The 18234-nt window shown below is 50.0% G+C and overlaps 1 protein-coding gene across 2 annotated transcripts in view; it reads right to left on the minus strand.

The window, feature by feature from the left end:
* The window catches only part of GRID2IP (Grid2 interacting protein), a 144074-nt gene that overhangs the window by 92079 nt on the left and 33761 nt on the right, over window positions 1-18234 (minus strand). The window contains exon 1 of one of the 2 annotated variants that reach the window (XM_083152946.1): window positions 9413-9611. The exons of the other annotated variant lie outside the window; for it this stretch is intronic. Coding sequence (XP_083009072.1) covers window positions 9413-9429 — 17 coding nt within the window. The 5' untranslated portion in view covers window positions 9430-9611. Of the gene's footprint in view, window positions 1-9412; window positions 9612-18234 lie in introns of those variants that run through there. 2 annotated transcript variants of the gene reach the window in all.

Here is an 18234-nt window from a genome sequence, read left to right on the forward strand (position 1 = left end):
AAAATCTTATTGCATATTGTTTGTGAGGTGTGGGGACACCTATGAGCTGATCCCATCTGTGGCTGCCTAAGACATCTGCGCAGATAAGTTGGAGGTTTCCATATAATTTACTTTTATGTTTTTATTACATGTTTGATTTCATTTTTATCATATGTCACCGTACCTGCAAAATAATACTTTTACCCATAATAAAACAACCTGAACATTTTTTTTATGGGGAATGCGCCAAATCAAGTGCATATATCCTTTGCAATTTGTTTACCTTAAGGGGTTGGTGTACCTCTAATTGCACTGAGGGCTGCAATTCACATCATTTATTGCGCAAATGATAGAACAAACACTTTTCTAAACATACCAATACATTACCCACATCCTATTTGTCCTAGGTTATGTTGCGTTATGCCAATTTTCACATGTTAAAATAGCTAAACAACAATAGTTCTACTTCGCACCTGAATGGCATGTGAGAAAAAAAAATAGGGATGTTGGTGAACATGGCGTGCTGATCTAGAAAGACACACTGCGGGACCAATGGTTAACTGAATAGCCCCAAACAGTATTTCATTTGGCTTGTCTTGTATGTCATTATATGGGTATGCTCCATAAGACAGAGGGGTTGTGGTACCAAGGTTTGGAGGCCCAGAAAAGATCCATGTTTCTCCACATTGGAACACGTAATATCATTCCTTACAGTGACAGATAAATTACATGCAAATGTAAATGTAAATCCCTGACACACAGGTCAGAGTAGTCACATAATCAGACCAGTGCATAAGGGGTGCAAGTAAATCTTTAGCCAGACAGTGTGTAATCAGTAACAATACAGAGAGTATATACAGAGGTGAGAGAGGACAGGAACAGGAATAGACTTCTCATATCACTCTAACATGGTCAGCAAGTAATGGCCACAGTACAAACCCAGTGTTGTAGCTATTCTGCAGGAAGCGGATTTGTTGGAAGTCTATACGGCTTTATAGAACATTATTCAGAAGGTGCTCAAACCTGTCTTTAAGCAGTATAGGGCTCGCCAGATGTCAGAGGTTAAATTGTGCTTGCACATGACAGTTAAACGGGATGTGGGGGCAGGGGCGTCGAGAGGTATGCCAGGCCCTGGTAAAAATTTTGGGGCGTGACCTAATAGCAGGAGGCATGGCCACTTCCCGCGATTATGCCATGTCCCCAAAATTTCCAGGGGGAGTGAAAAAACCCTCTAAAGTCGAGGGGGAGTGTTATTGTCATCGTCCCGTCCCCCCTCAGCAACAGCACAAACGCTCTCACCCTGTCAGTGAGACGCTGATGCTGAGCCTGCCGTCAGCACAGCACATGCGGTACGTTTGCTGTTGCTGCTGCCCGGGAGAATTGGAGGGGTCGGACCACGGACCAGGGCCCCTGGCGGGCCCCTCGAGCAAGCCCGGGCCCGGGCAATTAGTAACCACCACACTCCTCTCGGCAGCCCTGCGTGGGGCCAGATGTAGAGCCAGTTCTGCAGCTGTACAGATGTGTCCTCATACATCTAGCCTCAATACGCCGATGCAAGTGTGCTGACAGCTTCCCTGCAACTCCGCTAGTATCGGGCATCTTTAATTGTGCCGAAAATGCGTCTGTCACATGGACAGGATGCACCAAGAGCTGATTCATTTGATATGTGGTACCTGTATATCTGTGTGAGACCAATGAAAAGCAATCCATAGACAAGCGGAGGCGGCAGCCAAGTGCGTCGCTCTGCAGCATTACCTCTGACGTCATGCTGTGCAGCCGCCCATCCTGGTTACCAGGCAGTACCTGAGCCGAGTGCTGCTGGTGCTCAGCACTGCCCAGCAGAGCAGGATCAAAAGCACATTCAAATCCCGTCAAATACTGTGGGGTCATTCAGACTTGATCACACGGCCGTAAAAATGTGCACGGTGGCCAGTTATCAATGATCTGCGCATGTGTACGGCACATAGTACGGCACATAGTACGGCACATAGTACGCATGCACGATGCCCTCCAGCTATAAACACCTGCTAAGATAAATGCATTTGTCCCTAGGAAAATGTTAGGGGGTCGATTTATGAAGCGGTGATAAGGGAGGAGAAGTGATAAAGTGCCTGGTACTTTATCACCGGCCAATCAGCTCCTACCTGTCCCTTTTTAAACCCAGCCTGTAACTTAACAGTCAGGAGCTGATTGGCCGGTGATAAAGTACCAGGCCCTTATTACTGCTTCATACATCTACCCCTAGGTGTTTTAGGGGAGGGTGTGTGACGTCAGCTCCAGGATGGATATGCCGGTTTCCATCACAGCCACTGAGTAAGTCTCTGGCTACTCTGAGCCTGCTATGACTGGTGCCCAGTGTAAACATCGATGGTGAGCCTGTTACAATGGGTTTTGGACATATTTGCAAGGCTGCGAATAGATGTACAGCCAGACACATCTATTCCCACAGCGAGCACATTCATTTGCAAGGTGGGATTTCACTCTAGCGGGGCAGAGGCCTAACTGAACGATTGCCGCTGTAAATTCGTGACTGTGCGATCAGGTCTGAATCCCTGATCCCTGTGTACGAAGCAGAACAGAACTTGGTATGGTCATTGCATATGAAGATTCAGAGACTCCGTCGCACACAATCATAAGTGTCACATATCCAATCAATCAGCAGTCTCCTGGCGCATACTAGTCACATTGCTGTGCATTTTATGCCGGGTACACACTACGCAATGTGTGTATACAGCCGTACTGTAGGCAGCGGGGACTCAGTGAAGTGCCAGCACTGGCAAGTGCATACAGACCCGAGGATGAGCGGGTACATTTGACCCATGCCCGGGTCTGCTGGAGGAGCCCGTACTGAACACACAAGGGAGCGGGTCATTAACAATGTCGAGTGTACACATTAGGGCCCTTATGAGTGATTGTGAGCAGTATCTTTGACTTTTTTGACTACATAGTCAAAACTGCTTAGAAGGTTAGTAAAGATCGCTGTTAAGGTTAGACAAATCGCCCTATAATAATATCGCCTAGTAAAAGACTTGCCAGGCAAGAATATTTTGACTAGATCGCTGGCTGTCTGGTCAGAGTTGCTGGTGTTCACTGCTGAGGGAAATATTCACTAGGCGATCTGAAATGAACACCAAGCAAGTATGTTACTTCTAGTATAGACAAAACCGCCCATAGACAAATCACTTAAGGGGCCTACACACATGCCGATATTAAGGCATTTTCTAAGCAACTTTGCTTAGTTTGGCAAAGTCGCTGAGAAAATGCCCCTACATCGGTGTGTGTAGGGGTTATAGCGACAGCGATGCGCGTCCCCGCACATCGCCATCGCTGGCCGAGACTGATGAGCAGTGTCCATCAATCTCGCTGGTCGCCAGTGTTTTCCCCCGGAGAACACTGGCGCTGGCAGCTCGCTCTGTGTGTGGGCTGTCAGCTCTGTGTGCTGAGCGACAGAGGCATAGAACTGCCCGACTTTGCATAGCTTAAGTTGCTGGCAGAAATCGCAATGTGTGTAGGCCCCTTTAGTCAAAATTGCTGTTGTATCTAGTGACTAGTCAAATCACTTAGTCAAAATCGCTCACTAGCAAAAATCGCTCCGTGTGTACACCCCTTTACAGTTGTTTTTCAAACCTTTTGTCCAGCTGGGATCTGTAGGTTTTCCTGTTCTTCCCGGATGCAGAGATAATCCCAGCAGCCAGTCTGTGGGGGAGATTCTCTAAGAATCTCCGCCCCCCATCGCATTTATAATTATCGCATATGTTGTAACATATGCGATAATTAAGGCAAAGGACAGCTCTTGCGTTAAGAGCTGTCCTTTGCGGTGAGAGTCGCCGGGTCCCAGCAGGTCCCGGCGGCTCCCCCCTCCCTCCCACACCCGGCGCTGCTGCTGCGCCGGGCTCTCCTCCTCCCTGCACCCGGAAGAGGATCAGTGCAGGGAGGAGGTCACAGGTCCGGGCAGCACAGCTCTGTGCTGCCCGGACACAGGTGAGGGGGCGATGCGGGGCGGCGGGGGGTCGGCGCGGGGCGGCGGAGGTTTGCGGTAGAAGCCCATTGGCTTCTATGGGGCATCGCCAGATTTTTCGCGGTAACCCGGCGGGGGATGCTTACAGCATCCCAAAATGCGGTAAAAACCCCGATAACAGGGTTTTTACCGCATTTTTCGCTTAGAGAATCTCCCCCTGTAGCTGGAGAGATGGTGTACCATATAGCAATGCACAGTATATCTGTCCTGTGTATGCATACCTCCCAACAATCCCGATTTCAGCGGGACAGTCCCGATTACCGGGTCCTGTCCCGCTGTCCCACCCGCGGCCGGAGGTGTCCCGCTGCGGGGGGGGGGGGGGGTTTGGGCAGTTCGGAGCCCCCCCCAATTTGACAGAATAGACGCTGTGCGTTCGCGGCCGAAAACGGGGACGCGGCTCATTTGCCTAAGCCGCGCTCCTCATTTGCATAAGCCGCGCGAGTGTCCCTATTTCTGCAGCCGGAAAGTTGGGAGGTATGTGTATGTGCAGAATGGATAGTAATGTACATGAAGTGTTTGCAGAGAATGTACTGGTAGTCTTTCATTCCCATCACCTTGCTCAGCATTTTTTGCTATTATCCAAACTTTCTCCTAGAGAGCCAGGCGAGTGGATGTGTAAGTGTACACATCCACTTCCATGCTAGTGCCAGAGAGAGCTGTGCAAGAGGGGTGAAACTCTTTTAGTCCAGGGTCAGTGTTCTCCTACTCCCTTTAACTCATGTAGCATTGTTTTTTGCTACGCGAGTCTTAGTATTTAATAAAAAAAGTTTGTATTATATCTTAGTTTCAATGACTGAAGTTTGATCAGGAAATGAATAGAGGACAGCTCGTCAGTGCATTCTTGCGCCCCCTAGTGCATTCAGCTGCTCACTCCATCCGAGAAAAACACTAACGCACTACTATGTATAAACAATACACACTGTGGGCCTTATTCTGGTTTACACGCTCCCCCGCGCGTTCTCACGGAGGAGTGATGTTTCCCTTATGCGCATTTTCTGAGCATGTGCATACGCTGGGTGCGAGCGGTGCTCCCATGAAAACACTGGGCATTCCCATGGAGAATAGGCAGTGACGCAGCTGCCTGGGGCGGGCAGCTGACATTACTGGATGTCAGCTGCAGCCCACTTCCCATACAGGGAACACACAGAGCTAATATTTGGCCCCCGCACCCAAGGCTGCGAATGGATGTTTATGCAAAACATCCATTGGCAGCCACGCTGGGGAAGTCGGCGAGTGAGGGGACCAGAATAAGGTCCTGTAGACGTGGTACAAACAATCTCTAATCCACTGCCAAACACTAGACCTCTCTCTCCATAATTCCTACCTTGTCACAGGTACCAGAACCAGCTCTCTACCAGTGTGAACAGCCAAGAAGGTATACAGTGTACATCAGGAGGCAAGCGGGGTATTCAGGCCTGATCGCAAAGCAAATGGACAAAACCATGTGCACTGGGGGGGGGGGTCGATGTTAAGCCATGTTCATACGGGGCGATTCTTCCAGGCTATCTTCGCTTAGAAGGTTAGGCAGAATCACTCCGTGTGTACACAGTGGGCGGTAGCGATGCGTGGCCCCGCAGCGCCGCCATCGTCCTGCTAAATAGACAATGCAGCCAAGGCAATTTTCACTAGACACCGCCTGTCACATTGTATTTGACTATGCAAGTTCCCTTGGACTCCCCAGAGCCCAGAACCATACAATTTTGACTAGATTTGCTTGAGATATTGACTATGGACGATTTTGACAATACTAGAACACTAGACTGTACACAATATCCCCTTCACGACATTGCCTTTTAAGGTAATTTTTTTTTTTTTTTTCCTCCTTGCGTTCAAATAAGCGTAACTTTTTTAATTTTCCGGCTATATAGACACATGAGGGCTTTTTTTTTGCGGGACAAGTTGTACTTTTTAATGATACCATTTACTATACCGTATAATATTCTGGGGAATCAGGAAATAATTCAATGTGGGGTAAAAAGAAAAAAAAACGCAATTCCACAATTTTGCGCTGGTTACGGTTTTTTGGGAGTTCATAGTTCGTTTGAAATGATGGGTTATCTTTATTCTATGGGTCGTTACGATTCCGGTGATACCAAACTTATATAGTTTTCGTTACGTTTTACGACTAAAAAAAAAAATAGAATATGTTACGGTTTTTCGAATTTGCGTCGCGTCGCCATGTTCTGCGGCTTATAACTTTTTTATTTTTCCACCTACGGACCTGGGTGAGGGCTCATTTTTTGCGGGCTGAAGTGTACTTTTTAATTAATACCATTATGGGATATGGGCGACTTTCTGATCTCTTTTAGCTATTTTTTTTTGGGTAGGCGATGCGGACAAAAAACGTAGTTTTGGCGTTGGGGATTATTTTCCGTTTACGCCTTTAACCGTGCGGGATAACTAATGTTATATTTTAATAGATCGGACTTTTAGGAACGCGGCGATACCAAATATGTTTATTTTTTTATTTTTTATTTATTTTTATTTGGGAAATGGGGAAAGGGGGGTGATTTGAACTTTTAATATTTTTTTATTTTTATTTTTATTTTTAAACTTTTTTTTTTTTTTTTTTTACTTTTACTACAAGGCCCCCTAATGTACTTGACCACTAGGGGGCGCGATCGCCTGTACTAGGTTCAGCCATAGAGCTCTATGGCTGAACGTAGTGATTTTATGCACTTCCTATTACATCCTGCCTGAGGCAGGATGTAATAGGTATGCATACACGGCCAGCACAGGGGTCTACATTAGACCCCTGGCTACCATGGCAACCGATCGGCACCCTCCGATCTCGCTGCGGGGGGCCCCGATCGGCGCCGGAGGGGGGCGCCCCCCCTCCGATCAGCTATTTAAGCACTGCGGGCGCTTTGCCCGCGGTGCTTAAAGGGTTAAACGGCCACGATCGGCAAACTCGCCGCTCGTGGCCGTGAGAGCAGGGACCTGGCTGTAATATACAGCCATTACCTGCTCTCTTTCAAGCCAGCTCACTCCGTGAGCTGGCTTGATTCCCCCGCAACCGACATATGACGTATATATACGTCATATGTCGTGAAGGGGATATAGTCAAAATTGGCAGATTGTGCTCAAATTGCGCCTTAAGGCTGTTTATAACATCCACCAATATTATTTAAGCCCAACAACATTGCAAATCTACAACCACACAGTCATGCAATGTGTATATATGGAGGCTCGGGGAGATTGACATTTCTTGGCACGTGCTGGTTCCTGGGTAAAAGTCCTGCCAACCCCATGTCTTGTCTTTGAGGGGTGAATTTACTAAAGCTTCTAAAAATGAAAAGGGCATTGCCCATAGCAACCAATGAGATGCTGTCAATCATTTCTCTATTGCAGCAGTATCAAGCTCTGGGTTCTGACCATCTCAGTATGGGGACGTGACTGTTTTGCGGACCATCAGGGGAGCACTTTCACCCTCAGTAACTCCCTGCCAGCCTCATCATCCACTGCTTCCCCATGCCACCATCTCACTAATCCTCCTCTGCTTCTCCTAAGTCACCCTTTGCCATCGGGGTGATGTCACCCTTTACCACCCCTGCCTCCCCTTTGACCCACTGCCTCTCCATGTCATTCCCTGCCCCTTACTACCACCCTTGGCTTCCCTATCACCCTCTTTAAGTTACTGCCTCCTCCCTGTCACCCACTGCCTCCATGCCATCCTTAAAGCCTTCACAGCAGGCATAAACTTTACCATTTGCATGAATATATTAAATAACAGTAACACATACATGGCAGGAACTCCAGAAGGAGCTTGTCCCTGCTATTGTGTAAGAAATTAATGGGCCTATTTAGACCCATTCGTTATGGGCCAAATTCAAGCCCATCCCCGATGTTTGGGGTTTGAAAAATGACAGGTTGGAGCTGATTGGCTGGTTGTTTATAACTCTCCATTGTATCACGTTTTGAATCTTGATACATCTAGTCCAGATCAAAATGGTTTGAGAACCCCAGCTTTATTGCATCCAAGAAATCTATAGAAATAATTTGATTGGTTGCTATGGGCAACATCATCTCTCATGTTCATGTTTAGAGATTTATTAAATACACCCCTGAGAGATTCAGGCTAGAATAACAGCAGCTCCCAACTCAGTAGTGGATTATCTCCATCCACCACAAAGGGGATTCTACACAGCATGGAAACTTGTGGCTCTCCAGCTGTTGCCGAACTAATAGTACCACAATGCATTGCTGGCCCCCTGGTGGCAAGGCTTGCTGTAACTTGTAGTTCACAAAACCTGGCGAGCCAATAGTTGAGTACTTCTGGTCTGCAGAGACTGACAGTAAAACCCATATGTATGTAACTATAAAGGGCTGCTCTTTACAGCTACATGCCCCCTGGCTTGCCAACAGGCTGAGAAGTAAATGGAGGCAGTAGAGTATCCAGGCACCTGCAGATCACTACATTACTCTGATGTCTGTATTTGTATTCAGCGAACACTTTACTGGTACAATGCGAAGCCTGATGGAATCCACAGGGTCCCCTGTAGCCGCTACTGGCTGCCACAACGCTCAGCGCTGCGTGATGCCTTCTGCACTCTCACAGTAATGGGCAGTAATTTGCCTGCAGGAAATGGGAACACCATTAGTAGCACTGCTTAGGCTGCCAGGCCCCAGAATCCAATAGCAGCAAACTCATTTTCTTTTACGGAATCTTTAGGGGCTGCCGATTTCTACTGAAAGTTTCCTAATCACAAAAACCTTTTCTAAGCGATGGTCTTTGTCATGTGTTGGAATGAGAGTAATGTGTAAATATACTGTATATGTTCACCTTTACAGCTAATAAATATTCATCCTAATGTTAAAGAAAGCCAATTACATTCTTCCTGTATATTGTAAATGAAAAACTAAAATAAAAAAAATCAAACCAGAGAATGCGCAGAATTCAAGCGAAGCGGAGAATGCTGTAATTACTCTAAAGCTCAATAAATAATGATAACAAGCAATTATCATAAACACAGATACAAGCACCTAAGCCTGGCACATTCTAACAGCATAAACTGATATTAGTCACCGGTGATGCTCAGCTCTGTCCCTCTGCACCTGAATCATCCCCTGCACATCGCTAGAAGCAAAAAGAAAAATACAGAGGCAGATGCTACAAGATGGGACATAAATCTGTATATGTAGCATTTCCTGCAGCTACCACAGCCTTTATATATAGCATGCAGAATAAAGTATATGATGTCAATTTAAAGCCTTGTTTTGTTTCATAGCTACAGTACGGAGACTTGTCTACACAGCTAGCACTCTAAAAGCTTGGTTCAGCACATGGAAGAGGACGGTATCAAAAATGAATTGCATTTGGAATGACTGCATGGTAAACTAATGCAATGAAAAATAGATTAGGAGACGATCCCACCTTGGCTGTCGATCCCACCTTGGCTGTTAAGTAGTACTTACCCCCAGCAGCTCATCATGACCCAGCGGTGAGCATCCTCATGCAGGAAACTCTGTGTCTCTGTGAGTGGTACCCACAGACTGCCACCCTCTCCTGAAAATCTCAGCTCAGCACAGCATCTGTTGGCGTCTGCAGGAGATGACTGCAACCCAGATGAGATGGGGAATCTGCCAGTGTGTGTCTGTGTGTGTGGGGAGGGAGGGAGGGGCGGGATGTCTATGGGGAGAGATTTAGCCTCACTTCTCAGATTTTAGTTTCCAGGCATCTTAGTAGGGGGTGTTTGTTCCCGCAGGAAAGTATCTGGAATCCTGATCACTAATCCAAGGCAGGGAAGATAGAAAGTGCTTGATTCCTAAGACCCGGGTTGTGGTTACACCAGTAATGATGTATAGAATATGAACATTTAGCCAGCAAGCCCCGAGGTACCAGGAAACACATTCATCCCATCAGATCAGTGAATTCCCACAGGGAACTGCCAGATCTGAGTCCGTATAAATCGTTCCGGGTCTGGTATTTGCTCATTGTCAATATTGTAGACTTATGGGGCGTACACATGGGGTGATTTTTGTCTATATTCTTAAAATATTATATTCTAGATTCTAGAAATTAAGCACAAATCGCTCCCATAGCGATGGCGATGTGCGGTCCCGTACATCGCTATCGCCGGCTCAGATCAAAAGAGCATGCAGAAAAAATGTAGGTTGATCGCCTAGAAGTTTTTTTTTAGCTTAGCACAAATCTCTTGGCACACAACTCAACATGTATATTCCCTTTTATACCCCTTTCACAGCGCACCTCGGAACCGGCTTATTGCCCAGTTGGTGACGTATGGACTCGGGACAAGGTGCGGTGTGAAAGTACCACAGCTTATAATACCCCTTTTACAGCCCAGCAAAAAAACAGGATTTTGCCTTAGATACCGGTGTATCTAAAAAAAAAAAAAAAAAACCAGGTCCATTTTCCTGGGACTCCTACCCAGGTCATGACCAGGGTGGAACCCGAGGAGGACCCAGGTGGTGGAGCAGTGTAAACTGGTATCCTGGGTCAACCGACCCGGGGCCCATTGCACCAATGGGGGAGCCGGGTGGTTGAGCAGTATAAACTGGTATCCTGGGTCAACCGACCCAGGGCCTGTTTACACCAATGGGTGAACCCAACACATTAGCAGTGTCCCTCAAACATTACACCAGCAGTGTCCCTCACACATTACACCAGCAGTGTCCCTCACACATTACACCAGCAGTGTCTCTCACACATTATACCAACTGTGTCCCCTGCACATTATACCGGCAATGTCCCGCACACATTATACCTGCAGTGTCCCTCACACATTACACCGGCTGTGTCCATCATACATTACATCAGCTGTTTCTCACACACTTTATACCAGCAGGATCCCTCACATACAGTATTAAAACCAGCATTGTCCCTCACACATTACAGCAGCTGTGTCCCTCACACTTTGGCCCTTATTCAGGTTCACTCGCAAAGGCAAAGTCCTTCACAAATGGACAAAACCATGCTGCACTGAAGGTGGGATAGATTTTTTTCGGAGTTATTTTATTTCTGTGCAGAGTAAATACGGGCTGCTTTATTTTTACACTGCAATATAGATCTCACTTTGAAGTAAAACCCCACCCAAATCTAATTATCTCTGCACCTGCTACACCCATGCAGTGCACATGGTTTTGTCCATTTGAGAAGGAATTTGCCTTTGCGATTGAACCAGAATAAGGGCCTTTATACCAGCAGGATCCCTCACATATTATACCAGCATTGTCCCTCACACATTACACCGGCAGAGTCCCTCATACATTATTCTAGCAGTGTCCCTCATACACTATACCGACAGTCCACTCACACATTATACCAGCAGTATCCCTCACACATAAACGTACCATCGGCAATCTTTATGCCATAACACTTTAATAACTTATCTAAACTTAACTAACTTAACACTACAAATAAAGAGACAGACACAAGTGCTGGCGTTTCAAATAATGAATGTCAAATTTATTAATTGACAACTATATATATATTAATCTATAGAAGAGGGTGGCGGCCCTAAAGAACGGTCATAGAGAAAAGAGGGGTAAGATGACATCACACCATTCATACATCATTGGTGTTCAACTCTCCCACGCTACCCACTCGGGCAAGTGGTGCATCCCACCCCTGTCCAAGGGGCATGGGCTACAAGCGTATCATTGACGGGAGAGCGCACCCCACTATCCTCATAACACTTCATTTGAACAAGGACCGTTCTTTACCGCCGCCAAGAAAGGATAGAAAAATAGGGAGGGAGGGTGGGGAAAACCGGACCAGAGTGCAGATCACCTGACCTCTGGCTATTCCTACAACAGGAAACTCCTCCCTACTCCCTAATTGGCTATAGCTGCAGCATCATAGCCTAAACATAAACCACAACCAAAGTGCAGGCATCTCAGACTCCTTCGGTAGTTTATGTTACCTCCAGCTTATTCAGCCATCGGTTTTCTTAAACGTACCATCGGCAATCTTTATGCCATAACACTTTAATAACTTATCTAAACTTAACTAACTTAACACTACAAATAAAGAGACAGACACAAGTGCTGGCGTTTCAAATAATGAATGTCAAATTTATTAATTGACAACTATATATATATTAATCTATAGAAGAGGGTGGCGGCCCTAAAGAACGGTCATAGAGAAAAGAGGGGTAAGATGACATCACACCATTCATACATCATTGGTGTTCAACTCTCCCACGCTACCCACTCGGGCAAGTGGTGCATCCCACCCCTGTCCAAGGGGCATGGGCTACAAGCGTATCATTGACGGGAGAGCTCACCCCACTATCCTCATAACACTTCATTTGAACAAGGACCGTTCTTTACCGCCACAAGCCAAGCCTTAGGCTGCAGCACCGCCACCCTAAACGCTCAGCACTTACTAAACAACAACACATCAACTAAAACCTCTAAACAAATCGTCCAGGAATATGGCCATTCCTTCAGGACTCAGATGGACACCGTCCGGCCTATACAGGGAACCCCGCTTATAGGTGATGGAGTCATGCCTGATGACCCCTCCCCCATTAGCCAACAGGTATCGCTGCACCGCAGCATTGACCTTCCTCCGTGCGCTATCCAAGCGGGGCCCTGACCTAGCATTCCTCCAGACTCGCCTAGGAATCATTGAGGACCAAATCAGTTTGCAGCAAGGGAGCGCCTGAGCCACAATATGCAGGTCTCTGATGATAATTGACCGCAGTTCTAAGGCGGTGCATTGGCCTAGATCGTTTCCGCCCAGGTGCAAAATTAGCACCTCAGGGACTCCAAAGTCCCGCACCGACCTTAGCAAAAGGCCCTGTAGCGCTCCCCAACGCATGCCTCGCACACCCAACCAACGCACTTTTTGAGCTTTCACTCGCATACTTTCATTCAAACTGCCACACGCCATTGATGCCCAGTGGACAAAAGAGTGTCCCATCACCCACACCGTCTTGGAGTCCCTGCGACCTGAAAGATGTAAACAGGTTAGGACACATGCCATCGAAATCACACCTCACTTAACAGACCAACCACACCGGAGAAGGCAAAGATAAAGAAACCGTAACCGACCAGACCTTGAGGCACACTGCACAGAAAACCCCCGGAGTAAACTAACCAGGACGCCATGTCAGATTGGAATTAAGCCGAATTGTGCCCCCGGGGGAAAGTGGACCACCTCAAGACTCCCGCTAAAGTGAGACGAGTACTTATGCGTCCAGTCGGTTACAGTCTTGCAGATGGAGAGACAGGCCAGGCCGAATGTATCTGCGGAACGCTGCCGAGCGCCATCGACCCAGAGACTGTATCTCTGCGTCGGATTGACCCCCAGCAGCAGCAGATGTGGCCGCCCCGATCCGAAAGGAGTGTGTACCAAACTCCCGCGGATCCAGGCCAAGAGATCCCAGGGCACGTCGCAAAACATGGCAGAACTGGTATTTTGTCAATGAAGAGCCGTCTTCATGCATTAACCATGCCCCAGGGCGGTCAGGACGCAGCAGGGCGTAGGCGCTTGCCATCACCACTGGGCAAATCCCTTCCACCGGGCACGGTTGCAGTGACAGCCATTGGCCTCTCCCAGTCTGATCCGTCTTGGAACGTCTTACCCGGCACCAAACCAAATCGCCCTGTATCAATACATCCTCTAACAACAGAGGAGAAGGTCGATGCCTCGATGGGGCTACCAGCTCGCCGACCCTGAAAGCTCCATGGAATGCCATGGCATATGCCAAGCGAAACAGTCGGACCTCATACTCAGAGTGACATACATCCCAAACCGCCCCCAATAAGGGAGGCAGCAGGGACACGTCAATGGGCCTTCTGCTATCTGGAGCCACAGGGGAAGCGCGCCGCCAGCCCCTCAGGGCCCGAGAAACAAGAAAAGACGACCGGGGTCCGATCTCCCATACAGCGATGAGAAGAACGACACGCCGGCCAACAGCCGTCTCACGGCTGACACAGTCCGCCCTCCGGAGTACAAACTCCACACAAACGCCAGCATGGCGTCGCCCGGGGCCTTACCTTGCTGTGACGCGGACATTCTGAATTGTTCCCATTCCAGCCAGCCAGCTTGGTAACAACGCAGCGTCCTTGGAGCAATAGCTCGCATGGCTAGTTCCTCCATGCCGGCCTGATGACCTGCCAAACATAAGGAGGACACGGCTCACCAACCAAATCCGCTCCCGGAGCTAGGGACCGGAACCTAGCCCAGTCACGCCTGGACAGGGCGTCGGCCACCGAGTTGTCCACCCCGGGAACGTGCCTGGCCACAAAATGCAGGTTAAGCCGCAGACATACCAATACAAGGCGAGAGAGCAAGCGCACAACAGGGAGAGAGGAAGAGCTCTGTCTGTTGATGGCCTGCACCACCCCCAGGTTATCACACCAGAAGGTGATGCAGGCATCACGTAGGCGGTTGCCCCACAGTTCCAGGGCCACCACAATAGGGAACAGCTCCAGCAAAAGCATGTTCCTGGTGAGGCCTTCTAGTGCCCATTCCTCCGGCCAGGTCTCAGCGCACCAAGAGCCGTGCAGGAAGGCTCCAAAGCCGATTCCCCCGGCCGCATCGGTGTATAGCTGCAATTCCTCGCTGTACCGCGGAGGGCTAGGCCACAGCAACACACCGTTGAAGTCACGGAGGAAAACATCCCAGACTCTAAGGTCCCTTTTGAGCTCCGCATTCAGGCGGACAAAGAATTGGGGCCTATTAGGACCTGCCATGGCCAGTTCCAGTTTCCGACAGAACACCCTCCCCATGGGGATAACCCTGCAGGAGAAGTGAAACAGGCCCAGTAGGGACTGTAGCTGGCGTACCCGGAGTTTGCCGGAGGCCAGGGACTGGGAGATCGCCCCTTGCAGCCGTGCAAGCTTATCAAGGGGCAACCTGCAGCACCCGGCCCGCGTGTCAATCTCAATGCCCAAGAATGAAAGGCACTCAGTCGGCCCCTCTGTCTTGCCCTCCGCGACTGGGACTCCGAAATGCAAGAACAGCTGCTGCATTGCGTTCAGGAGAGCCCCGCAACGCGGGGAATCAGCCGGGCCTACGCACAGGAAGTCGTCCAAATAATGGGCGACCCCCGGCTCGCCCGTATACTCCGTGACGCACCAATGCAGGAAGCTGCTAAAACACTCGAAGTAGGCGCAGGACACCGAGCATCCCATAGGCAGGCAACGGTCTATATAATAACCCGAAGGCAGCCTAAATCCCATGAACCTAAAGGAGTCCGGGTGCAGGGGCAGCAGTCGGAATGCCGACTCGATGTCCACCTTGCCTAGCAGGGCCCGCCCCCCGAAGCCGCGCACAATAGCTAAAGCCTCCTCGAAGGATTGGTACCGTACGTGACACAATTCCATAGGAATTGCGTCATTTACAGACAATCCAGGTGGGTGGGACAGATGCTGTATCAGGCGAAACTTGCCTGTCTCTTTCTTGGGGACTACTCCAATAGGTGACAGTACCAAACCCTGAACCGGAGGTTCAGGAAATGGACCCACCATCCTGCCCAATTTTACCTCCTTCTCGACCTTCTCCAGGACGACTTGAGGCATGTCGATTGCTGACTTCAGGTTTCTCGGGGACCCGGACGCCACCTCCCCCTGAATGAGGAGGAGGAATCCTTCCGAGAAACCCGCGGCCAGAAACCGTGCTTCATCCCGGAGGGGGTAACGCCCCAGCCAACTGGCTAGGCGGTCGCCCCTCACGGGAGACGGGGCCTTACTGAGGGGGAGCAGGGGCTGGGTTGGCCCCGGCATTTTGCCTGGGTGCCCCCCCAGCCTGCTTGCCACGCGTGCACTCCTTAACCGGGTGTCCTCCCCAGCACTTTGAGCATTGGTGCCGAAACTTACAGCGGGAACCCGCTGCGCATCCTGCCCCGTTGTAAGCAAAGCATCTGCCCGCCGACTGCCCCCCTCCAGAGCCCCCGCGAAAGGACGAGGGGGCCCTGCGTGGGGCTGACGCAGGTGTTGACACCACCGGAGCCGGGGCGGCGGAGGTCGAAACCGACGGTTTCTTACCCATCCATACCTCGACATCCTTAGCGCCAAGGGCCATGATCTCACAACCCGACTGCTTCCGTCGGAATTGCTCGTCATAAGCCCGCCAGACGTTCTCGCCGTCGTCCATATACATGGCGTGCATCATATGGATGTATCTAATGACATTCATATGCTCCTGGGGTCTGGTCTCCAAGTAGCATGCGGCAAACATAAACAGCCCCACTTGCCATCTCTGATACGTGCAGTAGGCCGCCTCGCCAATCCCCCCTTTACGCTTTGCCTCGCGATAATCCTTTTCATCCTGCGCAGTCATTGTAAAGAAGCTGACATATCTGCCCTCCCTTATCCTATCCCTTACGCTGCGCCTGAGGCCTCTTAGCACTGCCGTATTCTCGCAGTGGACCACCTGCCCCCTAGGAAACAACGGGGAGCCCGAGTCGCCACTGGAGGACTGCGAGCGCCTCCGGTGTCTCCTAGAGCGTCTGCGCCTGTGCCTGGATCTGCGTCCCCCCTCCTCGCCGGAGGTCACGGACTCTGACCCCGAGGAGGAGGATGTACGGGAATACCTGCGCCTGCGCTTCTTGCGTGCTCTGGCTGACCCACCTGACACAGCTCCCGCTGTAGCCGCACCTGCTGTTCCGGAGGTACCAGCCACCTCTGACGGCCCGGCAATGGCCCCCTCTGCCTGGTGTTGCGATGGTGTCGGCACAACTGCGTCCCTCGGCGGTGTGGAAGCCATACTCGCGAAAGGCGTGCCCAGAGCTGCCAGCACGTGTGCCGCAGGGTCCCGGTTAGAAGGAACAGAAGGGAGGACAGTAGTAGCTAGATTCCCAGGCCCTGACTGTACAGGTTGCTGTCCCGCCCTCGGCGTCAGCATCGCTACCAGCTGCCGCACCACTGCCATATCTACCTCTGTGGAGGGTGCTTGCGCAACTCCAGGGGACACTGTCTCTGCAGCCGTGGCTGAAATAGCCTGCGCTGCCTGTGATAGCCTGACGCGCTGGGATAGCAAGCGCGCCCTAGAGAGCCACCCACTCCTTGCCCTCCTTAATGGAGTCATGGGGGACCCCGTGGAGGGGTGGCCCTGTGTGGGCAACGTAGGCCGGGCTGGCTGAACAGGAGAACCCCTGTGCTGCGTCCCAGGACCCGCAGCTCGCATCCGGCGGCCATCTTGGATAGGCGCGGATGCACCTGTGTCTGCTGCTGCGGGACCCTGAGACCGCGTGCGCCTGCCCCGCTGACTACCTCCGCCTGGGGTGCCTCCGCTACCCCGGGCTGGAGCGCTACTCGCTCTATTAGCTTGCGGCCTAGCACCGCGCGCCACCGCGTCATCAGCCGATGACGCGGACCTCGCGCCCCGCCGCTGTGTACCCGCTCTCGCCGCCGCTCTGCCTCCCCGCCCGGCCTGCGTGACGCTAGCCGTTGGGGGAGCGGAGGGGGAGCCGGGCTGTGCAAAACGGGAGGGAGGGTGGATGTTTCTCCGCGGGCGCGGCATGTTAGGCCTGGCAGCAGCAGCGCTACACTATCTGGCACAAAATCCCCCAAGGAGCAGCCTGACAGAAGAGAAAGAGATATGTGGATAAGGCAGAGAAGTAGTTTTGACAGTAGAAGGAATAAGTGAGGATGACAGAGGAATAAGTACAGGAGAGAGTCTGAAACCAACCTGCTCCTTGGAAAACCGGACCAGAGTGCAGATCACCTGACCTCTGGCTATTCCTACAACAGGAAACTCCTCCCTACTCCCTAATTGGCTATAGCTGCAGCATCATAGCCTAAACATAAACCACAACCAAAGTGCAGGCATCTCAGACTCCTTCGGTAGTTTATGTTACCTCCAGCTTATTCAGCCATCGGTTTTCTTTATACCAGCAATGTCCCTCACACAATATATACCAACAGTGTCCCTCACACTATATACCAGCAGTGTCCCTCACACAATATATACCAAGTGTCCCTCACACATTATACTAGCAGTGTCCCTCATGTATTACCCATTTTATTTTATTAATGTTCAATTTTTGTTTTTACCTTTTGCAGTCATTTTAGATGTAGGGTGGAATGTAATGCATTGCGAATCTGGTGGCCGTGTGCGATGCTTAGTTGTTTTAATCAATCAGTATCTGTATTGGCCTTATTAAAACTGATAATTCCAGACGAGTGTCTCTGCCCATTTTTGGGCCGTATTGGTGTTTTGCCAAAATAATCATGACTACACTCTATGCAGTTTGCCATTGCAAGCTCATTTGCAAATGTATACATACTCCCAGCTTATGCGCAACGAGGAACATTGGGTCTAA

Source organism: Crinia signifera, chromosome 7 (genome assembly GCF_055691185.1).
Source record: "Crinia signifera chromosome 7, ASM5569118v1, whole genome shotgun sequence".
In the NCBI taxonomy this organism is placed as follows: Eukaryota; Metazoa; Chordata; class Amphibia; order Anura; family Myobatrachidae; genus Crinia; species Crinia signifera.